The sequence below is a fragment of the Epinephelus lanceolatus genome, chromosome 6 (genome assembly GCF_041903045.1).
Source record: "Epinephelus lanceolatus isolate andai-2023 chromosome 6, ASM4190304v1, whole genome shotgun sequence".
Classification (NCBI taxonomy): Eukaryota; Metazoa; Chordata; class Actinopteri; order Perciformes; family Serranidae; genus Epinephelus; species Epinephelus lanceolatus.
In genome coordinates this window covers 15290136-15315317 of record NC_135739.1, presented here as the reverse complement: position 1 = coordinate 15315317, position 25182 = coordinate 15290136, and the positions used below count along the sequence as shown (strand labels likewise).

General features: G+C 42.8%; 1 protein-coding gene across 1 annotated transcript in view; it reads right to left on the bottom strand.

The window, feature by feature from the left end:
• The window catches only part of sema6bb (sema domain, transmembrane domain (TM), and cytoplasmic domain, (semaphorin) 6Bb), a 164463-nt gene that overhangs the window by 90469 nt on the left and 48812 nt on the right, over positions 1–25182 (bottom strand). The window contains exons 2-3 of the mRNA XM_033621764.2: positions 5596–5720; positions 3924–4038 (exon numbers count right to left, since the gene is read on the bottom strand). Of these exons, the coding sequence (XP_033477655.2) occupies positions 3924–4038; positions 5596–5701 (221 nt within the window). The 5' untranslated portion in view covers positions 5702–5720. The remainder of the gene's footprint in view (positions 1–3923; positions 4039–5595; positions 5721–25182) is intronic.

Here is a 25182-nt window from a genome sequence, read left to right as displayed (position 1 = left end):
TGGCTGTGACCTCTGCGTGACCCCGCCATGACCTCTGAGGTCAGCGTCTGTGGGCTAATAAACTGAGCAACCACCAACCTGGCAGTAAGTCTGCACACTTTCCCCTTCCACTAAATGCAAAACGTAAATACACACACGCACGGAGCCAGATGGCAAAAACCTCTCATGCTTTATCACAATTGGAACAGTTAATCAAGCCCTGGCTTCGTTCCTTTGGTCATCTTGTCAATAGATAAACACTCTCCAATTGGTTTATATTTGTGTGGATTCGCCCTTTGGATCCGTCTGAGGGCTGAGGACCACAGGATCCACAGCTGCTCATCTGGACAGCAATGAAATGGGGCTTAGCACAGCAAGGTGCTTTACTCCACCAGCCACCAGCCAAATACATAGTTTACTTTCATTTAGTGAGGATGGGAGGAGGACAGGGAGCGGTAGCTGCTCTCAGCAGGTACTTGGGGCAGGGATTTAGCAGTGCTTGCAGTCTGAGGAGCAGCTATGCTAATGGTGACAGGATTTGGGGATGAGCGAGGCGTCTTATCAGGCCATGCACTCTGTAGAAGCTTTTGGCAGTCATACCTGCCACCACACAGGTACTTATTTATATATTACACATTTTAAAACTCTGCCTCCCTGCTGGGTTGTCTCTGGCTCACACAAGCATTTGAACATGGATCTGTTTCTTTCTGGGCCCATCATTTTCTGTCAGGAAGCCGCAAATACTATTAGCCACTTACAAGAAATATATAAATATCCTCCCGAAACGCTCTCTCTGTGAATCCCTTATGCTGCCGTGAACCCCCCTTGCCTCTCTCGTCTTTCTGCCTGTCAGTCTAGCATTTCATTATCATCCGGTTGGCTGAGACATTCATATCGGTTTACCTCTGCTTTTCAGTAAAAATTTCTGCAGCTGTAAATTGAAATTAACGTCTCTCAGACTGCTTCATGGCTCTGGTAATATTTTAAAACAGACCTGCCGACTGTAGTAGCTGTAGTCGTCTGTGTGCAGTTTTAGTATCAGGCTGTGTGCATGTGTGCTAATAGACCCTCTGAGCGTAGACAGAATGGCTGGAACCATGTTACATAGTTTGATATATTTACTACCATCTCTCAGTAGTGAGGTTAGACCAGCTGGAGGCCAGGGACTGTGTCATTTCCTGGACCACAGCGGCGTCTCTTGTTGTAAACCACTTCAGTCTTCTTTCAGACTGCCACTATACAGCAAATAACCAGCGCCATATGTGGAAACTGACTGTGTCTCATTTTTTTTAGCATGTTTCAGGCTAAATTAATTTTTGGACAATACGGGCAGTAAATCTTGAGGTGTGTGTTTTTTGTTAGCTCAGTCTGTTTCAGGTCGGCTCCTGAACGGCTCCAGGGAGCAGCAGATGTAGCTTTACAGTGTAAACCAGCAGGCAGTCCTCGTCTGGCCCTCCTGACCACCTGGGCTTCTGTCTGTCCAGGATCAGCACATTTATCAGAAAGACAGATGCAGACCTGCATAGTATGGACACTGAACTAGAAGACATTTGTTGGGCCAAATATCAGCCTTTAAATGATGCTATACTGTAACACATTTGTTACAAAAAACCTTGCCTAAGTCTCACATAAATTGGACATTTATTTTACCAAGTAATCAGAAAAGATTACAGAACTATGCTCTTTAATTGTGTAACAAAAACTGAACTCCAGTTTTTAATGTTTAAATAATGCAAGGTTTAGTGAAGTCACACTGTGCAGGATTTTCCTAAAAAACAATGTATAGAGTCAAACCCACTATAAGTGTGTGGCGGTGTATGCTTCCACAGAGACTCCTGGTTTTAATTTGTATTCCTGTATTTTCTGTGTCTGGAACATTTATGGGTGTGTAACCCCATAGCACTCAAGTGAGGTCAGGGAGTGACCAGGTGCCAGCAGGCATCCAAGAGACACAGCGCTGCAAAAATGTAAATAAAGCGAGCAAAATGCCACATGAGAGTGAATCTGGGATTGGCTTTTACTTTCACTTTTGCTGGCGAGCTTGTTTACGGACAGCAACCGATAGTCCTGCATAGTATACCTTTGAGGGCTGGTCACACCAGCAATGGCAGAGTTTTGCAGAAAAATCAATACATGTCAGTGAAATCACCTCAATCCATGGAGAGTCCAAAAGTAGCCCCAGCAGTACTAAGCCACAGCTAAATGCTAATAAAAGAATGTTAATATGTGCACAGCATGTTGAAACACTAACCACAATGTTGGATCTGCCACCGTTAATAAAATCAACAAGAATCCCTCACCTCTCTACAGCTATAATACTGATGATATGTTTTTTAAATAACTGTAGGTTTTAGGCTCAGATACTGTAACTCCTAAAATAATGTCCATTGAAAGTGGGTTGCCTGGCAACAAATGCAGCGATAACAGACAATCCAACAGATATTAAAGCTGAAAATGGCTCTGACAGAGCTATATTTGTACTTGTATATGTGTGTGATGCAAGCAATCAAAGGCATATCACAGGCCCCAGATTTCTCAAAGCTTACTCTTACTGTAGATAAAAACATAAATCAGCTGCTTATACTTTAATTTCATAAGCGCAAGTGCAGTGCCTGTTCAAAATGTGCCTGTTCAGAACAGGTCGATTGCTTGTCATCTGGTATTTCTGCTTGAATCTCTCCTGTGAAATGCTCATCTAAACAACTTCACACTTTAAACTGTGGCAGAGCAATGGGTCCTGAGCAATACACCTGCCTTGACATAAGGTGTTTTTGGACCAAACTGTTCTGGGACTCCCTGAGAGAAAATGCCTACAAGAACTACACACAAATACCTTCAAGGGCCTTTTTTCTGTTTGCATTCACACCACCAAAAGGAACGCAGAAGTGGCATATTATAAGCTGACCAGTCGTTGGTATAGCTCTGTCACTTGCATTGTATTTCAGCTGTCACATATATGCTAAGTGAAGCCTTGAATTCACTGCTGGTCCATTTTTCTGTTTTGTTATATTGCTTTTGTTAAGAGCTGTTGTTGGTGTTTGGTGTTGTCTGCTGTTTACACAGCTAACAGGTCTTAAAAAATGGCTGCTGCTGGTGCTGCACTGGCTATGTTTGACCAATCAACATACACTTACATCACTCATGGTCCTCTCGCGCTGGGACCTACTCTAAAAAAGAATCTGACAAAGTCCCTGAAAAGGTGTTGGAAGAACTATGATCATTCCTAGATGTTGCAGTGCGGACACAACAAAAAGGGAGGGTTCTTACAACTATTTAAAGAGCTCCTTTGGTCGGAAAATGCCTAGAATTGTGTCCCCTAGCAATGCAAGAGGATACGTGTCATTTGCTAACAGTTAGCTATTTGGGACCAGGCTATAGGGTTTTCTCCAGGCTTCCTCCCACAATCCAAAGACATGTAGGTTAGGTGAATCAGTGTCCCTAAATTGGCCGTAGGTGTGAATGTGAGAGTGAATGGTTGTCTGTCTCTATGGGTCAGCCCTGTGATAGTCTGGCAATCTGTCCAGGGTGTACACTGCATCTCAAGCGTTCAGTGCAAAAGTTTCATTGCAGATACTTAAAATGTTTGAGCTTGCGGCAATGTAAAATCTCTGGTCTCTCTTTCTTCATCTGTTCTTGAATATACTGTAGCATGTGATGGGGACTGAGCTGCACACAGCATGTGGCTCAGTGGTGTAACAGTTAATAGGGATAAATACTCAATACAATACAGTGTGTACATGACGCACTAGTAACTAATATGTCCTTTAAATCTCAAGGGCTCGCACTCTACACTGCACCTTCTTGAGTCCTCAGCACACCCACCAAGTATGAAGTCAATCAGATTGGATCGGTTGTTCAGAAAATCAAAGGACAGACAGACCTCCTTACATTTTAGTTAGATGTCTGTGTGTGTATGTGTGTGTGTGTGTGTGTGTGTGTGGTACCTGGCTCCAATGTAGAGCGTCCGATTGACTTGGAGGACCCTCTGGATGTGTAGAGGCTCTTGTCTCAGCCATGTTCGGTGGGGTCGGCCCAGAAACACTGGGTGTTTTCTCACCACTCAGTGAAGGAGAGACAGAAACAGATAATGGCTGATTCCCAAACTGACATCCATCATTGGCAAAAAGTAGTCGACATAAAAGTGTTTCTGTGTTAGTTTGTTTTGACAGTTCCGCAGCAGTAACAGGTATTCAAGGTGACAAAGTCTGAGACCTGCATTTGAAACAGCAGCGTATCGGCTACATTAAGCCTACAAAGACACAGAGCAGAGCACGAATCCAGATACAAGAAACAAATAATCCTCTGAGAATGAAAGATGTCTGAACTGCACCTCATATGTCACCGTTAGATTCACAAGTTTTTTGTTTCTTGACTGATTGAGACTCACTTTTGATAAATTGTTCATTTGCATGCTGCTTTTTGTTGACAAGTTTGGCAAGACATGTTCTGCCAACTGATTCGGATAATTCAGGAAAGAGAGACACGCAGAGACAGGTGACATTTTCAAAAGCATCAAAAAGGTAAAACAAAATGTTCAAAGTGTTTCTGTGGATGCGGAATTTAGTGCATCGAGGAAGTGAAACCTTAAGGGAAAGGAATAAGAGATAAGATTGGTGGAGCATTTTCACCATGTTTTTATCATGTTGTCCCATAGATGTGCAAAGACACATTTAAAAGAATAAAGTGAAGAGAAAAGCAGAAATCATACATATAAATCGGATGGATTACCAGTGTGGCTATCTGTCTTTGACCTTGACTGAGGTGAGTGAGAGTATTTCCATCTGATATCCCTTCATCCTCCCTCTGCTCTTTCATCATTACTTCTTTAAATCCCACACTATAGTCCATTAATCTGTTTCCTCTTTTTATTCACCTCTGTGTTTTGTCTGCTTCTGATTTATTTCTATCCTGTTATTTCTTCCTATTGTGGGCTACGTACGTCACTCCGTCCTGGGACCCACTGTAATTCATTCTGTTCTCTCCTTGTCCTCCACCTTTTTCTGTCTGTTCACCTCCATACTTTCCTCTACTTGTCTTGTGCGACCATCCACATGAGTCCACATTCTCTACTATACCTGCTGTAAAGCACAGCTGCTGAGTCTAACACAGCCGCTCCACTGTAGCGCTCAGTACCCTGACATCATCTACATTCCACTGTTTGGTATTGATACATCAAGAAGGGTCTGGACTCAGCTGGGAAACCATAAATCAATATTATTGAACTGCAATCAATCAAAGGTCTGGACTGAGCTACAGACTGCCAAGCTGATATGGAGACTCAAAGTCTGAGTGTGTAAGAAGCTGCGTCTCTCGAGGGTCAGCGTGTGTGTGTGTGGGAAAGTCAGAAACGCCAGAGCCCTTTCCTACACTCTGGTCTCATTCCTGAGCATGACCCCACACCTCCCGACCTGGAAACCAGTCAACACTATTTGTGTGAGAGCCTGTCTGACCTCCGCAGCCTACACCACGACCCTAAAACCTCCTCCTTGCCTTCCCTCCCCCATTTCAACACTCTGCCTGTTAGGCCGCGACCCCACACCTCTCACATCACAACCTGGGAGAGAGTCACGCAGGGGAGTAGGCGGCTAGAGGGCGAGAAAGTCGGGAGGTCAATACCTTCGGTGGGGATGACGTTGATGGGCCCCGGTTCCTCTGGGAACGCCGAGCTCGCCACTTGGAGCAGCCAACACAGCAGGAAGAAGGGAGGGGCCACGGTCACCATGGCAACACAACGGCGGAGTCTGTGGAAATTAAGAAAAAGACAAAAAGGGAGAAAAGGCAGTGAGTGGTTGCTAAATGAGGCAGAGGAGCGAGACACGCATTAACATACACAGACGGAGGAATATTCACTCACTCAATCACTGACTGACTAACTAACTAACTGGCTGGCTGGTTTTCTTGACTGAAGCTCTATCTCTGTATTCCCACAGCACCTCTAGCTCTTCGCCCTGATGTGAGGGGAGTGAAATAGCTGCTCGGAGCAAGGGATTAAGTCATCCACTGGGGGAGAAGTGTCCAGTCAGCTCTGAATGCAGCCAGATCACTGTGGCACAACATGACCACATCAAACATCGCACCACATATGACACATCTGAGAAAAATGAGAAGGAGGCGAAGGGGCAACATCTTGGGCAAGACAGAGGGCAATATATGGCCTATAGCTGAATGGAAAATCTGTACAGTGAGTGAAAGGCTCAATAACGCTCCAGACTTCAAGCATTATCCAGGATATGAAAGAGGCTGAGAGTGGGAGAGAAGTGGTGGTTTACTTAAATTAAATGCTTGCCAGCAACGCAAATCACCTCTCGACAGCGAAGCTAAACTGTTGGTATTTTTCATCTGGCAGTATGGAGGCACATGCAGGTCTCGGATGTGATTCATGTGGAAATGATACCCAAATTAAGTTACACTACGTGATCCCTCTAGAAAATGTACCAAGCTCTCTGCCTCGTAGGAGAAAAGCTCTCTGAATTGCTATCGACTTCAACCACAAACCTCAGAAGGCAAGACCGGCCGGCCGCTACCTCTGCGTGCTGTTACTGCAATTTTGCTGCTGTGGCATGTGTGTGGTGGAATTCAATGTGCATCCAACGGGCACTTTCATTCAACTTGTTATTATCTTGAGCTCTGACTCATCTGTAATTATCTATCAATTTTTCCCTCACCGTACCAGCCTGGCATGGAATTGTGTTTTCCTAGAGATTTCACAAACACATAATTTACAAAACCCCATAACTCGATTTTCATCTTGTTGTCATCTTAACACTGAATGCAACATTGGGTAATTTGTTTTGAAAATCAAGTGGAGAGGCCTTCCACCCCCACTGCTGCAAACACAAAACATTTCTTTCACTCATGCACAACTGCAACATCTCACATTTGAATAGTCAAGGTTGGATTTCTTTATGCAAATCTCTTCAGCATTTAACTGTGGTCACAGATACACAATGTGTAAAATGATGCGACAACAAACACGCATCTACTGTGCACCCATCCTTTCCATGTTGGTCGTTATCTCTCTTTGACTCTTTTCCTGTCTTTTTCAGATCAGTTCAAGTCCACTAAATTGCATTGTGAGTTTCAGAGAGCTTTACTGGCAAAGATTACAAGTTGTGTTGCGTATTGTAACTTAACTTACTGCAATAAAACATAAATTATGATAAAACCTTGTGCAGTCTTTATCATGTTGAAACTGAAACATGGTGTAAAATATGATTGTAAGCTGTAGCAACACTTTAGCTTTCTGTAACCAGCAGCCACTGCTGCCACAACTAACACATAATGGTATAATGATAACACAGGGTTGTATAACAGTAGCACAAGTAGAAAAGTATGCTGATATTATCGCTAATTGATGTTGTGCTCTACGTTTTGGCCCCTTGTACACACACAAACACAGTTCCAGGTCACTAAAACAACGATTTTTGCAGATTTTTCAAAACTCTGGTTACTTTGTATGCGTGTGGACATTTAAAACAGAGCGTTGAGGAAATTATGACATTATCTATTCAATATCTGCATGCCCTTTGTTGCTTTGCATAATAAGTATGACCCTGAAACAACAGCAGCAACAACAGCGGACTACTGGTTTGTTCGGGTTTTGAGAGAACTGCCTGGTGCAATGACTCCTTTACAGTTAAACTTAGTATTGCTGCACAAATTCCAACACAAACAGCCCAATGTTATTTGGGTCACCTCAGTTTCTGAAGTTTAAAGTCCGCCAGAAACGACGGTTCTGGACCATCAGGCCCAGTCGAACCAGCAGATGGTGGGACAATTGTTGCTGATGAGGAGTGGAAGGAAAACTTCCACATGCCCAGAGCATTGCTTGTATGTTTGAGGGAGCTCTTTCATCCTTACATGGAAGGGGAATCAATGGTAAATGGTAAATGGCCCTGCACTTGTATAGCGCCATTCCAGTCATCTGACCACTCAAAGCATGTTTTACACTATGAGTCACATTCACCTATTCACACATTCACACACTGGTGGCAGAGGCTACCATACAAGGTGCCGCCTGCTACTCAGTTTTTAACACATTCAAACACCGATGGAATAGCCATCAGGAACATTTTAAGGTTCAGTATCTTGCTCAAAGATACATGGATCCAACCGTTGATCTTCTGATTAGCGGACGACCCGCTCTACCTCTGAGCCACAGCCGTGGTAACAAGAAATCTCATAGGTGTTTTTGAAAAGTAAACGTTAACCTATACACCTTACTAGCTTTGCAACGAGAGGAGACTGCTGAAGACAGCTGACACTGGCAAGCGTTTGGAGTTGTTTTTACATCCTAGTGTGGCTGGAGACATTTGGTGAAATGAAGGTTGTGTGGACAGAATTGACAAAACAAACAGAAGGGGGGAAATTCATAAAAATATCTTCAGATGTGTAGTTAGGGTCTAGGTCAGGGGAACTGCTGTACACAAATATCTGTCTAAAATTTGGAAACATTAGCCACCTTAAGCCGGACGAAGTAAGGCTATTGAGGTAAACGCCCTTAAGTAACTGTACTGAACTGTGGAAGGGTGAGTTTTATTGATCATAAATTCAATGTTTTATTTGTAAGAAAAACAATGTGGTTTTTCTGTTCTGGCAAAGGTTACATAGTCCTTTAGAATTGGAAATAAGGGACCTTGCTCAAACAATGGCAAACAGCCCCACGCCAAAAAGAATGAGAAAGTTTGTATGTATACTGGGTGTTTAATTAACATATAGTATCAATTTGAAACACATGAACATAATTAATGGGTTTATCTTAATCTTAAATTAAATTTCAATTACGTGAAAGTACATAATAGAACGGAAAATAAATAAAGCTGGCACACTGAACTCTGTGTAGTAACTTGGAAACAGTTTCTCTCTTTCAGTCTTTCGCTCTCTCTCTCTCCCCCAAAGGATACAAACAGCCATTGTGCAGCCCATCTCTTTAATGGAGTCCCAGACATAACCTTATCAGGACACATAATCTTTATGGGACATTTCTCAAATTCCCTGAGCTGACATCAGAATAAAAGTGGGAGGCATGCTAATTACTCAACACCCACAAGCAAAATTACAGGAGGTGACGGGGAAAGAGTCATAAAGAGAAGAAAGGAGGTCATGGGGTAAAGAGAGAGATGGAGTGAGAGATAAGCGAGACACGGCGAGAGAGACAGAGAGAGAAGATGAGAAGTCAGGAAGTCACTATATCCAATCACAGATTCTATTGTTTCTGCTATTAATAATGTATGAATAAATGTCAGGCGGTACGCATTCGATTAGTATAATTAGACACCCTGGGCTATACAATTTCATGGGACAGCAGAATAAGTAGATACACAAGTATAAAAGTGCGTGTGTATGTGTGTGTGTGTGGGTGCGCAAATGGTTCAGAGCCAAAGCATCTCTGTAATTATGACAAATGGCTGCAGCCGAGTCCATTCAGAAGCCTCGCTGCATGGCACAAGCTGAACACTAATACGCCATTATCATTGAACGAAGCATACTGCAAGTCACATATACATTTTGCCATTCGGAGGAGACACTAATCCCAAATATTCAACCCCAGGGTGCTATAGCACTTCGTGTTCGAAATTGAAATGGCAGTAGATGCCACTGAAGTCGTATTGAAGCTGGCACACTGTGTGGGCTCTGTGGATTTAAGAAACGTTAAAAACCACACTGTCAGTGGCAAATTATTGTGTCAGTTCTTTCACTGGGGGGAGGAGGGGGGACTATTGTTTCCAGTGTTGTGACAAACATATTCAGGGATTGAGCTTGATTTCAGGCAGCATCCCAACAGTCTTATTTGGATGCCAAGTTAATACAGATGGCAAGTGACAACAGCGGAGGAAAAATGCAAACCATAGCTGGCCAAGTGAAACTTCAGTCTGAGCTTTAACACCCCATCCAGTCTGACTATCTTTTCTTTACTATTAATGAAACAGGACTCCTGAACTCACCACCATGCTCCACTCGCTTCATCAGGATTTAAACAGACTTGTTAATTTGTCTGTTTCCACAGCACCAGATCAATTTGATTATGGGTGTTTAGGCAGGTAATTTCCTCAACAAAGTCATTAAGAGATCATTTAGCTGCCGAAAAGGTGAGAGAGAATGTTATGTGTGGAGGGTGCTATGTCTCCCGGGACCCGGTAAACACCACCTCAGAATGATCAACACTGTAGCAAACTTAAGATAGCTCACATAACAAATCACCAGGCAATCAATGATGTCTGGTGTTATTAGCAAACCCCTAATGTGGACTGATACAGTTCTGATACAGAGTCGAGTCAGGAGAAAGAACACATGCTTTAAAGACAAGAGGAAATGGTTTGATGGCGAGGAAGAGATGTGAGGAATGTCTGCAATGTGGAATTGGATGCTGGTTATACAGAAACAGTGACCCTCTGCTGCAGGGCTTTGGATACTTTACATGCAAATAGAACACCTCATCATCAAATGAAGGTGCTAATATGCTCTGAAATGCTTTTGTCACTTATTACGGTTGCCATGGCTCTCGCTTTCTCCTCTCCTCAGTCTCTCTACCTATTCCCTCTCACCATCTCGTTACGCCCTGGCTTCTCTCTTGCTCTCCCTTAGCCCCAGTCTTGTCGACGTGAATGTTCTCGATGTGTTTTCATCACACAGCCGTGAGGTACTTGCACTAAAAATTGGACGGTTGAAAGAAAACCAAGATTATGCGTGTCCTAGATATTGGGAAAATGGTAATGAAATGGAGCAGCATTAATGGGGACAGTGTGGTGGTTGGGGTATTTATGATTAAAATATTTAACAGAGTGGCTGTCAAGTATTATACAGAGGTATCAGTACTGGTAACACAGTACTCAAGCAACAGTCTGATATAATCCCTTTTCATACTGGTCGCCCATCTTCAAAAAGCCTGCACAGAAGAAGAATTAATTCAAACATGGTCTATTTCCACTCAAATCCTTTTATCAACATTTTACAAGGCAAATTCAATTTTTATGCTCCTCCAAAATATGAATGTTTTCTATACAATTTGCAGGTATTGCACATATTAAAACTGCACTAATTCACATTTTTACATTAACAAAGAATCACGTGATTACTTGTGTGTGAAAGAGAAGACAGTCTCAATAGGGAACCTACAGAGAATTATCCCCAATTCTGCAGCTTTCAGCTCATTGTTTAGGTGTACGAGCTACAACTTTACTGCTTTGTTTCACTCCCACTGCTCTCATTAACTTTTCAGTGAATAAAGCTCTGAGGAAACTGTGCCAAATGAATACCAAAATCATAGACTGTACAGTAAAGATGGATGACATGACAGCTCCCCAAAAGTGAAGCCAAAATATCTTGATCTCAATCACGTACTGTTCTAGATCATGCCAAACTGCAGCGGATGATCAAGACAGTGAGTCGGATGATCTGGGTTAATCATCCGCAGCACAGCTGTACAACGACCTTATTCTTAAAAAGGCTGAACAGATCCTCACTGATCCTACCCATCCTCTCCACCTGAATTCCGTGGATGTAGAGAGTCAAACAGCAGAAATACTGCAGCTGAAAATAAGAACAATAAGACAAAGCAAATCATTTGTGCCTACAGCAATTAGACCACTAAATGAGAGACAGATGTGCACCTCTATTACTATATTGATCGTGCACATACAGTGTATCTTTGTGTTTTAAAACGGACAATGTATGACCACATAAATTTGCCCCTGTGGGATAATAGAGTTCATCTGACCTGACCTGACCTGGCTGCTGGCTGCAGTATAGGCCATAAACCTTAACCACTCTATGTTAGTGGATGGAACATTAGCAAAACTAAACACTTCAAGTACACATCAAGTGAACTTTTTCTCAAAGATGGATTCTGTCATTTTAGGTAGTTCTTGTCACATTGATGTATATGCATTCTCTGAACCCATCGGCTTCTGGGGGCAGACCCCCAATTTTTTGGCATTCCGGTTTGAGGAGGCGAATTTCCGTTTCCGACTTCCGTTTATATATAAGTAAATATGCTGAACCATTGCGATGGATTCAGAGTTTGCAGAGACACCAATTATGTTCCGCCTTGTTAGATCAGGGCACAGGGCATTTAACCTGGCAACAACTGCAGCCGGCTCAAACGTGATTGATCAATATCACGCGGACTACAAACAGCCTAGCACCGGAAACCAGGGCTCTTCCGCTCTTCTTCCGGAGGCAAGATCTCCGGGGTTTGCCTACAGACTCTACATTCACTGAATGTAGAGTCTGTATATAGAGACTAATGTACCCCTGCACTCATCTTTGGGGGTACCCCATCTATAAGAGGCCTCAACAAGGTAAGGCAGGAGACTTTGCAACATTGCTCTTATGGTCATTTCCATTTTTTTAGCGCTGTTAAGCTATGTTTATAAGTTAATTTTATGCTAACATAATCTTGTGTTGCTTAATTTATGTAGGGGCTGGAGTTTGTGTGGTTGGGTATGACGGTGGATTTTGTTTTTGCCACTTGTTGTCAGGTATAATTTCTGTTTAATTGTGCTTAATTGAATGTGAAATGGTGCCCTTTTCCTGTTGTGCTCCGTGGGAGAGGGGCTGGAGTTTGTATGGTTGTGTATGATGGAGGATTTTGTTTTCGCTACCTGTTGTCAGGAGAGGAATAAACAGAGATTGCCTCCAACAATATCTGCGGTCTGGGCCTCCTTATATCTACATAATGCAGACATCACCAGAGTCTGGTTATATGCAAGTGGTCATGACAAGCTGGGTAAGAACTAGTTATTTGGTGCTATGCAAAGTGGGGTTTGATGTCATGATCGACAGCTGTGTGTGCTAACTGGTGTGCTCACGATTAATGGCACTGCTTGCGAATAATCGGACGATGAGAACTGGATACCATGGAAATCCCCACTGCGCAGGCTCTGGTAACAAATCAAGACACCAGCGCAAGATGGCAGTGACCATATCCAGGATATTTTGGCTTTATTTTTGTACAGTGGGAGGAAGTGGAGATGCTTTGTCCTTGATATACAGTCATTGACCAAAATGCACCAAACTGCAGACAAACACAATCAGCAATTAGTTGTTAACATAGTGGAGCATTTTGCAGCTAAAGAGTAAGATTTGTCTTTCAGGAGTGAATACAGAGCTGATGTTGGACCAAACGTCTGACCTGCTTTCACCAGAGGTCCGCAAACACAAGTCTAAATATATGCAAATGCTGCTCTTTGTCTCCTGCATGTGTAAACAGATCACAGTTATGAATCAGCTTCACATCAGTGTTGTTTTTTACAGGTCATTATGCTGTGCCCTGGTGGACAAATTCCTCAGTTAAAGCAATTTTGAATTCTAAAGCTGTTCTCATGTTTTTTGTGATTGATATATAATTGCACAAAGATTTAAATATAGATATTCTTAAAGAGATATGCATGTTGTTTGAGTATTTTCTAACGCACTAACATCTGTCTTTGTGATATGATGAAACTACAAGCCATAGTAGCCATAGAAGATGACGTAGGAGCACCAGAACCCCGTCTTGATTCAATTCAATTCACAGTTTCCAATAAAGCTCTGTAAAAAGAGATAACACTGGAAGGGAGCCAACAACAACCCAGAGGATTTCAAGCTCTAATAACCTTTGTTATTGTAAAGGAGACACACTCAAACTACCAAAAAGACTTTGAGCTTGATCCTTAAAACACTTAATAACTTTTTAAGAGGAATTAATGTTCAAAGAAATACTCCTTCGCCGCAGGCACAAGGGTGATCTCTGCTTTGCTCTGCTTTTATTGTTCCACATCACCGAGATGACCTTCAGAGCTCAGTACATGAGACTGCGCCTGTACATGGGAAAGTGTATTAAGTAAGCGGTGTAGGATTTTATGATTGTTCCATTTTCTTTATGCGGACTTAAAAACACCCAATAGATTTCCCGAGACTGGCCTAATTGTCATAATAGTGAGAGAGGAGAGGCTGCTTTATGGGCTGTGTAGAATCAATGACAGGTGATACCCTGATGCTGCTTGGATCACCTTCAATCAGCAATAACATAAGATGCTGTATGCGGCAGGGATGTAAGGAGGAAAGGGAATAAAGAATAAGCCGTGAGAAAGAAAGCTGCGAGAGAGGATTTAAGGCAAAGATGGAAATAAAAACAGTGACTATAAAAAAAGGAGTTTAGAGAGTGGGGAAAGGACAAGACAGGACAAAGACAATGGCAAAAATAATGCACAACAAGGAATGATGAAGAGAAACAAAGGTGAAAGAGAGACAAGTGAGGCATTCAAACAGAGAGGGGGAGTCACACCGGACATAAAGAGAGAGAAGCCAAAGAATGTCCGGAATGAGAGAGACAGAAAGACAAAGAAACAGAGGAGAGGAAGAGCACACAGCCAACAGTACACTCGCATTGCCAGATTTATATCCATACTGAGCCAAGATTAGACTAGTGGGAAGGACCTCCTGGCTCTCTGTACTTGCCTGATTTTCAACTTATCTAAAGGGATGACATTTTTCTGTATCTCTTTATGTGTGGGAAAGGGGAGCCTCTCAGGGGTCAATACTTTGAACCATTTCTGTTCAGCCTGTAGATGTTGCCTCGAGGCCACATAAATTGAAAGCACAAGGCATGTTACTATAATTATGCTGATGACACACCGTTAAACAGTACCCACGCTCATCCATTGGAGATTTCAACTCTTAAGTCACTGGTTGAATGCATTTATGACTTAAGCCCCTTTCCCACTAGACAAAAACCCCACTAACATCTGACTTTCTTATGTAATGAGAAAGGTTACAATCAGCATTCACTCGCAGGACAAATAACTGCTGCAGTCATGAGTATATCTCGGCTCCAGCTCCGATTGGCTTCAATTGGCAGAAATGGAAATATGACCACTGGGTGGACGCACTAATTTTCGCAAGCACGATGCAATGACAGGCCACCACAAAATACTGTCTGTCTCTGTCCAAGCAGCGCCCGTACACATGCTGCATTTTTTGTGCCCTCAAACCCACTCGTTCAGTGTAGACGCACAAATTTAAAAGCAAGAGCAATGCCGTCGTGGCACACATGTATTCCCAAACGATGCATGTATTTCCATGGCCTAACAGTTCAAATTTTGGGACACAGCAATGTGCATTGCATAGTGACGAGAAACAACAAATCACAGCTGGTAGATATCTTCCCCTCTCTTCTGTAAATATCAGTCTACAATAAATATGAAGTAGTTGATCATTTTTTAATCCTGGCTATCCACAACTTCACATCTGTCCCATGTGCAATATTTTAGGCGTAATGCACACTTAAAAATCAATGCCTGGAGGAAGAGGATCAGCTTTAAACTTGGGATTTCGGGTAAGTAGACTCTGATACGGTGCTGGTTATGGTCGCTTAGCAATTTCAGATGCAACCTGACTCCGCACCCTTGAAAGTGTGCACAGAGTAGAAAAAAGAATAGCACCCAGCACCCAACCTCATGTTTTCCAGGTGGTTAAAGATGCAGCATGTGTTCCAGGCCTTAAAGGGAAACTCCACCAATTTTTCCACATCAAAGTCTGTTTACAGGTTCAGGGAGTATAACTGAATATGTGAAAGAAGTTACATAAAGTCTTCTGTGGCTCCAGAGGGAGCTCTGTGAAATCCAGAATTGCCTCAAGTGATGTCGCTTGAGGCAGCGTCAGTTGGTGCTGAAGAGTACAAGTTTGAAAACAAAAAAAAAAATCTGGTGGTGTGGAGATAGAAGAAGTGAGGTTACCAGAACTCTGTAGCCCACCCCTCATCTCTGCTTGAGGCTGGTGGCTTGAGGCTACATTAGCCCCTACAAGCATAACAAGCATCCGTATTTACAAAGCAAACTCTCGGTGGTTGAGTTGCATTTTGGGTAATATAGGCGCCAGGTTCTGACAAGGAAGAAGAATGTGTGGGATAAAATAGAGTGTCTCTGGCTCTGCTGCATCATTGATAATCCTTTTTTTTTTTTGAGAGAGAGAGAGAACTATTTATCAAGAGTCCGACAACGCATCGAAGTGCAGTGCTGAACTCTACAACCTTACTTTCAGCCTCGCTACATAAAGGGCATCCTGTGTTGGCGCTCTACAGCGTATTGGCATTGGATCTAAATTTTGAGGTGTGGAATTGTCCAATATGGTCCGCCTAAAAAGACCGTGGGCTGACTACAAATTTTTCAAACAGCTGCTGCCAGGATCATAACAAAAAAAAAACACAAGTGTGATCACATCACACCTGTCAGATCTCTGCATTGGCTTCCAGTTACTCTCAGAGTGGACAGTAACATTTTACATCTTGTGTACATAGCCCTAGCTTGCTCCACAGTCAGCACCTCTCTCTGCGTTGCTTACTCCATATGCACACCTATCAGACCTCCTACATTGTCTGGCACAGGCCTTCTGGTTGTACTGAAGGTTAAAATACAAAGCAGGTTTTGGTTTTTACAGTCCAAGCTGCTGGAATACATTCTCCAGATTGCGTTAGACGTGCGCCAACATCAACGCTGTTAGAAAACAAATTGAAAACATTTGTTTTCCCCTGTGCATTTGATTAGTTTTATTGTGTTTGTATTTTAAACAGCATCTGATAGTTCACATTGTTTGTTTGTGCTATGTATCTCCCCTAGAGTAAAACATTCTATATGAGTAAAGATTTCTTTGTTTTGCCTTTCTGAAAACCACGTTATATCTGCTCTACTGACCCCAGACTGTTAACCTCTTCCCTGACTCCCTGACATAAATGCACGTATACTGTGCATAAGCACATACACAATATACTACATACAAGCACACAACAAAACAACAAACACACATATCCTCTGGGCATTATGCCTTCACTTAAGCCAAACCACAGTCTTCCCTCTCTATCTCTCTTAGACCTAATGTAAAAACGACGCAGGAATTCCCTCCACTCCAGCGAAATGCACACATGATTTCTTCCCTTTGCTCGGGACCTGAGTCACCCGGGGTCTGTTTACTAGATATTTGCATCACCATGAAATCCTGGAGCCTCAATAACGTCGCAGATATCTAAAGAGAGAGAGGGCGAGAAGAGAGAAAGAGGAGAAGTCGAGAGGGAGAAAAGAGGGGGGAGTGCACGGTAAATGAAAAATGAAGAGTGACCTTTATGCACAGAACACTGGTTTTCCCATGCACTGAGAGACACCATGGATTTATGTAGTGGGAAATATGTGCAGCATGTGCAGGAGGACAAAAACATTTCTGTAACACTCCTCTTTTATCTGAATCAGACCATGAGAACAGGTCCTCTGTCTCTGCCACCTGACAGTGAGGCCACTTGTATCGGTTACTACGGTATCTTCTTTACACAGTACCATGTGTCTAATGGATATATAATTTCAGGGGATTTAAAGGTTGGTGCTGGAATAAGATAATCTCTGACTCTTTCTCACTGCAGTGGATATGCTCCCATTAGTGGGCGAGAGGTAGCCCGACTAAAGAGCGCTGGATGACAGAGCAGTAATGTAATACCTGTAATAGCTTATTGTTGATGAATGGATATCTTTGAGCATTACTGGAGCTCTCCCCAGAGTTGTGTCACTGTCATTAACCTTCGCAGTCCTCAAAATTACAGCTGCCGAGACACCAGGAAACAGAGGAGCTGGAGTCGCAATCTAGACGGAGTAGAACAAAGATTTTGCAGCATCGTCTGACAACGTCTGCAAGAGTCTGCAGGTTAATTATAGGTCTGTGTTTCAGGAGGAAGACTCTCCAAGAAAGAGTTCTGAGATAAATCTTTTATTCTCTGTACCACGCATACCTTTTATTTTTCCAGCCTCAACGCTACTTCTCCTTGCTCTTTTATCTTTTAAGCTTCAACATGCTTTGCGAGACAAGGAGAAACATCATCTCACATCACAACAGTGGAGATAGGCCTGACCTTTGGCTTCCCACCAGTTTACAACCATCATTAGCAGGGCAGGGATCAGGGGCCAAAGCCATAAATCACACTCAAACCATCCATGTAGGAGGAACCCAGCTACACTGCAGTAAAAAAATGAAAAGAAAACACACTCTGAGACTGACGGGAGGCTAAAAGCAACTCCATCCATCACTGGCTGGAGGCTCCATAAAGCCAGTAGAAGAAAACACACAAGGCGATAATCTCCAGCATGGTTATAAATAATACAGAAACCTTGCTAATGGCAGTAAGAGGTTCTGCAGCATGACAGAATCCCCCTTGATGTGATTATTCGGCTAAAATTCCCCCAAGGACATGTATTATCTTGCATAAATACTCAGGAGTAACTCAATAGGGCAATATGTTCCCTTCCAGAGATTGTTTGCCCTTTTTGCTTGTGAATCAGGAGGAAAGGTGAATTTATTGTAATGGCAACAAGTGACTGTCAGTGGAGGCTCGAGGTTGGGTGGCGGGCAAAAATAGAACATTTGGGGGAAAGTTGAGGGCACTGAAAAATGAAAACAGACTCTGTAGACTGTATGCTCATTTCTGCACAATAGGACTACCACGTTTATGAACGTTTCTAGCAATAAATGGCATTAAGACAAACAGGAGGAGAATGCAAATGAGTTGCTGATTATGAGTCATTCATAGTGAGTAAATAACAACAATAAGTGGTTCATCTGCAAAGCGGTTTTCACCTTGATATTCATAATCCAGCTTTCACCCTTTTTATGCAAAGAGCCTTGAAAATAATGAACCGTAATGGGGAAAAAAAATGTGATGTGCTTAGAGCAGAATGAATCATTACTATTAGCATTGTGATACTAACAATGTAGTGAATGGAAAAATGCCTCAACACCTGCATGGCCATCAAAAAGAAAACCTTGATATTTGATTTTGTCAGTATCACCCATTTCCAGATGGTTTCTTGTTACAGATAGTCATTTAGTCATTTAAAGTGGTAAATTAGCTAGTGTAGATGAGGCCATACGCTTGGCATGGTAACTGAGTGTGACGCACAGCCAGATAGCTAGCCTGATAGTTAATGTTAGCTAGCTGCTAATATCACGAAATCAGATGTTATTGGTACATTTACATACTTATTTGCTAATGGTTAAGGCTGCGACTTCGCCGGTCAAAGGTAAACTCCACGTGATGCAAGGATGCAAATTTGCTTTGCCACCAGAAGCAAATGTTTTATTTACCCCTTCGCTCACATTGAATGGAAGTGAATGGAAGGTAGTTACTTTTGCTCATGTGTGACGGTGCCCTTATACTGTGTTAAACAGACAGTTAAGGCAGTGGTATAGATCTTCTCATGTAACTCTCAGGATAAAAGTGTTTATTTCCCAAAATGTGTTTCAGCACTGACAGGTTGTAAATAACAAGAGGCCTAAACTAAGTGACCTGGCCTCATAAACACAACACAGAGTTTCTGAATAAAGCATTTATGAGGTCAGATTGTACAACACACAGATACTTTTAGATAATACAATGTGTGAAAGGCAGCATGAAATTGTGATTCTGTTACAGAGCAGAAAAGAGCCGTCAGGAGAACAGAGAGGCAGAAGGAACACGGCGGTCTGTATGCATTTTGGGCTTCACAACAACATCTCTGCGTGCTAATGGTGTTTACCTTCTCTCCCTCCATCCTCCCTTCCCGCACAGTGCATGAAACTCTGCCAAATGAAGCCGCTGCTTGGTTTACACTGTCAAGATCGACATTTCCAATACAAAGTTGATGGTGAAATAATTCACTGTGCAGAATCGCTATATAAGCTATATCATTCAGGGATAATGTGTCCCTCAGCTGTGTCCAGATTATTTATTTATTATGGCAAATTTCACAGGAAAAATCATCTTGTCAAGCGCTCCACTGTGAACGCCCCCATCATAAACAGTATCTAAAAGCAATTTTCTCTTTACTGACAGAGACATGGAGGCACAGTATCTTCTCCCAAAGGAAGGCCGACGGTGCAGGGTGGCACTGGCACAGATAGAAGAGTGTAGATGCAAGTCCCCAGCCTTTGATTTCACACATGCACCCAGGCTGTTGATGTGCACACACACTCAAACTCGGCATTATCAGCATCCTGGACTCACCCGTGCATCTCTCTACCCTTCTTTCCTCTTTTCACCATCTTCTCTAACCTTCCTTTTCCCTGGCCGCTCTATCTTCTCTCAACACAAATCAGCCACCTGCTCATCCAATTTAGTCTGATAAATTCCACCTGTATCAATTCCAATACGAGTTCATGCACTACAGTGACTCCCGTCTCTGCTTTATCTCTCCGTTGCTTTGAATGTCACATCTCATGTGGTATACCGACACGCACACACAAACGCACTTACACGCCGCGGTGTCAATCAACAGACATCTCCAGTTGACAACCGTGCACACAAGGCAGCTGTGAACAAAGACACATGCCTGCATATGTGCCGAGCAGTAGATCCAAAGTTAAAACAAACAAACAGAAATAAACACGTACACACACACACTCTATCGTTGCATTGCAGGCATAACTCCCAGGCCTGGCTGTGTGTAAGTTTGATCCCTCTCACCGTGTCTGAGAGGCATGTTAATCAGCGGAGGAGGCTGCCAGCTCAGCCAAATATGTCTCTATCTTTCTCGCTCTCACTCCCTTCGTCCGTCTCTCTGCATCTATCTGCATCTATTCCCTCCAATCTGTCTTCACTCTTGTCAAACCCCGTTTCTCTACCTCTACCTCACTGTATTTATCCTGCATTCCTCTCCTTCTCCTCCTGTTCTTGCTCCAGCTCTCATCCCATCACAGCAAATCATGTCTTTTTTTTTTATTTCTCCCACATTTTAATGCATCTCCTTCCTGGGTTAGACAGATGGGATTTAAGACACTAAAGACTGGAAGGTTTATTTAGAAGGGCTCGGTGAAGATATCTCACCAGCCTGACATTTCATTGCCCTCTTCTTTCCCCTCCTCCTGTCATCCTGCGCTCCCCTCCAACCCCACCGCTACGAGGCTTTGCAATCTGTTTGTGCCTGTGTTAAAGTGGATTTGGTTATGGTGACTGCATCAGGGTGGGAGGCTGTGGGATACTGGATGAGTTTCACAGGACGACTTTTAAAGAACAAGCTTTGAGAGCTGAAGGGCAGAGAGAGAGGAAGAGAAGATGGGGAAAGGAGAGACAGTTGTGCGGGGAGAGATATAGCGGTTACGTGTTTACAGAGACGGTTCCAAAGGAGATTTCCACCCAAGCACTTAGTTATAAGTCATGAGGTGGGGGAGTGAAGGGAGGTGGTCATCTCCGTGCTGACAGCGATAACAATGGCGAGACAGATGAAGAGGGAGTAGAGCAGAGGAGGGACAGAAAAGGGGAAATTAGAAGAGATGGAGAACATGAAGAAGTGTGGTAAGGGCAGTCAATTTAGAGAGGAGAGCGTGCCCATTCAATTCAATGGCTCCACATGTGCAGAGTGCATGCACAAAAGAGGCCTTTTAGCTTTCTTAAACAATGGTGCAAGGCCGGGACACAAATTAAAAGAGATGTTGATTCCCTGACCTGAATAACTCAGGCAGACGGTCAAAGAAGACGTGTTATGGTTAACAGCCTCTTTTATTTATTTTACCCCATAAGGCTCTCGGGCTCGGGCTCCACCCGTCGCATCGCACTTAAAAATAAATGCATTCTCATGACACACTTCAGAGACATCATCTCAATGGGGTTTTCTCTGCTCAGTCACCCAGTGCCATCAATTCCTATTTGCACAAAAAGGGGCGCAAGCTCGAGCCTCCTCGTCTCTCTGCAATCGCAGGGATGTTCAACAATGTCATTTAGTACCTGGCATCTTGCGGAGCGGATCAAATCAATAAAAGCTATTTCCCTTGGAAGTGAATGGCCCCGGTTGTCAGGTTAATTCAATAAAACCAGAGACGAAACAACGAGTGCAGGGAGATATGTTGCTGAGCTCTCACTTATATGACATGGTACGAACACGAGAAAAAGCATTCACAGTACAGAGGAGCAGCCTAGGTAAGGTATGCAGGACATTGGTAGTATTGATTGTGACGGCTGGAGTACAATACATGCCTCAAGGATATGTGAGGGTGAAAGGCTGTACAGTGGAGCTTTTCCCTCCGTGTTACCTGTCATGGAGTCAGTGGAGAGGAATGAAGCAGCTCATCTGGGCCTTTTAAATCCCACATAACAAAAACAAGAATCCAACACACAGCTCCATCAGCCCTCTCTCTCATCTCCCCATTAAAGCGCTGGTCTAGTACACAAGTTCTTTGTGCTCCTTCCACTGCAGCAGATTGGTAGCTACAGACATTATTTTGTTCTCTGAATAACAGGGTAAGTGGCTCGTTCATTGATTGGTCTTTCTCCGGGCTTTTGAGCAACAGGGTATAACGCGGCGGAGCCAAACAGACAGGAGACTAACCCCCTGCTGTGGCTGTTGACAGAGGCTGCCATTTAAAAACACTGAGAAGAGGACAAACAACGAGGCGTTGAAGAAAATTGCCCGGCTTGGTTGCACCAGAGTTTTTCTTTCAACACTCATCCAGCTGGAATATCCTCACAAAAAAACTCGGATTTTAAGTTCACCCCAAAATGATAAGACAGGAATGCTGCAGGGAATGTGTTGTCCAATTTTGCATGAGAGGAAAATTCTTCCTTTGGATACTCTTACAGAGTTGTATATCCTCAATCTGTGATGTTCAATGAGTTCCAGGAGCTGTTTGTTTGATGAAGCAATTTGCATGTCTTCACTCTCCTTAAAACCAGCTTGGTCTACTTCTGCTGAAGTTTCCTACAATATCCGGACTGACTCTGAGCAGCCCTGAGAGAATGAAAACATGATACTTTCAATATGTGTAGGTGGACACAGCAAAATCTGTAGAACAGTAACAAACCCCTTGAAAACATAACATGGCCTCGGGCTGCACTTCTTTCAGGACTATAGTGGCCACTGTCAGCGGAGAAGCAACCGCTTTTCACAATGTGTGCCTGTGTGTTAGACCAGTATAGAAACTCGAGTCCTGTTTGATTGTGGTTGACACAAATTCAGTTAGAGACAGTCTTGTCATTGTTTATTACTGAGGAAAACATATAGTTGAATTTGGTTACTAAAGGCTTCATTCAAGCAGATTCCCAGCCCACTCAGACAGCCATCTCATAACTGGGCCAAAGCACAACCACCCTGTGGGAACTGACTGAGGCGCCAAGTCATCACAGGGTTATTCTGTGTTAGCTGGTCACATGACAGCATGCCATGTGATGGTGCAAATGCCATATATCTCATACATATAAATGATAATGGTAATAAATAATTCACAACGTATATAAAATGTAATATATGGGTTCGTTTTCAGCTGGTCAGTGAACAGCAGGTAGCAGCGGTTGATGATCAGCTGATCTGCCTGAACATACACGAGCTCCAGAAGGTGACATTTAGCTTTTATGTTTTTGTTAGTTGGTCATTTATCTGCCATTAAACTGCTGTAAAATATTTCAGTATGCTGCTATTATGCCTCACTATCTACCTGTGGCCAGTTATCTGCAAAATAAAACCACAGAAAAATACATTTCAAATTGGCAGCTGTTCAGTTAGGATACATTTTTCCAAGTAAAACTTCACACACACATGCAACTAAAGCAATACTGTAGTACGTGGTTCTTGAAGGAGGAGTGTGTAGGATTTCGTGGGGTCTAGCAGTGGAGATTGCAGGTTGCAACCAGCTGAAACTTCTCCCCTAACTCCAGATTAGGATTCTTTCAGTGTTCATTGTTAAGTTAGGTTTTTACCAAGGGGCTATGGTGGTCGATATGAAAGCACGAATGGCCCTATCTAGAGCCAGTGTTTGGTTTGTCCATTCTGGGCTACTGTAGAAACATGACTGTGCAACCTGGCAGACTCTCTCGACTAGGACCTGCTCCCTATGTAGATATAAGCCGCTCAATCTAAGGTAACGAAAAAGACGATGATTCTTATTTTCAGAAAAGAAAACATATATAATATTCCATATCTGCCAATATATCCCCCTCACTCCTACACACTGGACCTTCGATGACTCCTCTTCCAATTCCAAACACTGTCTAGAAATAAAACATAATGTCCCATACAGCAGAACACTGTTAACACGTACCATAAAGATTTTGGCAAACATAAATGTAGAGAGCATGTGCTGTACTGTCAGTGCACATAACAATTAGAAGTGAAGCAATGCTTTGGGCTTGGATTGATCCTGCAACGACAACCTGCCTGTTTATTGACAGATCTCCTGGGTTTCACTGCTGCACAGATGCCCCGAGGCCACTTTGTTGGGCCCCAGCTCTCCATATCTCTCTCCCTCTCTCTCTCTCTCTCTCTCTCTCTCTCTCTCTCTCTCCCATGCTCCCTGTTCTCTGTGACCATGTGAGAAACAGGACTATTCAATATTGCCTTGCCAGTGTCAGGGTTGGTTTTCCTATCAACAAAGAAGTCCAGCCTCAGAGCATGAAGGCAGTTATTATTTAATTCTAGCACTGGCATAACAGCTTGATAAAGACCTACTTTGCCTCTGGAGCTATGGGTTTGACTCCTCATTCTTGACAGTATTTCAATACAATGTCTGAATACAACTTCTTGCATTATTATGATGTGGAAATTGCATTTTGTATTCCAAATATGAAACTGTTATCAACAATTATATCCAAATGGGCAACAAGCAGTCAGACGATCAGACAGTTTAACCAGATAATCCGAACCTTAAGTGAAGGCACATAAATGTCAGTCATGGTCTCTAATTTCACAGAAAAGCTGCACATGACTAAGGCAAATTCAGCAGCTCAAAGATGTAGCTGGAAGTCAGTCTGTAAACTATTTACAACTGACAGTCTGGGTTGTAATTTAATTATTCAACTTAGTTTTCTCATCTAATTAAATTTACCAAAACTGAGCCTGTAAAATTATCTTCTTGCCTTTCTTCTGCGCCTTTTAATTTGAGATTTGCAGTAACATTTTAATCTGGAAAACATTTCCATATTTGATCCGTAATACTCTAATGTATGCCCATCCTATCTGTAAACTGATTGTTGCTCCCTTTGCTAACTTAAAATGGAGTGAACTACATTAGTAAGCCTTTATAAACTGAGAAAAAATGCGTGGAAGAGTTTTGGATTCGTCACTATAAACGGAAAAAACATGGGTAAAGTTGAAGGAATTAGCAGATGCTGTACAGTAAAATGCAACTGCCTGACAATAATGTAACTTTTTACCTAAGTAACAACAATTTCACTTTTATGGCAAAGTTAGAGAAGAATTTTACTGCTGGAAAGTGTTAACAAAACTA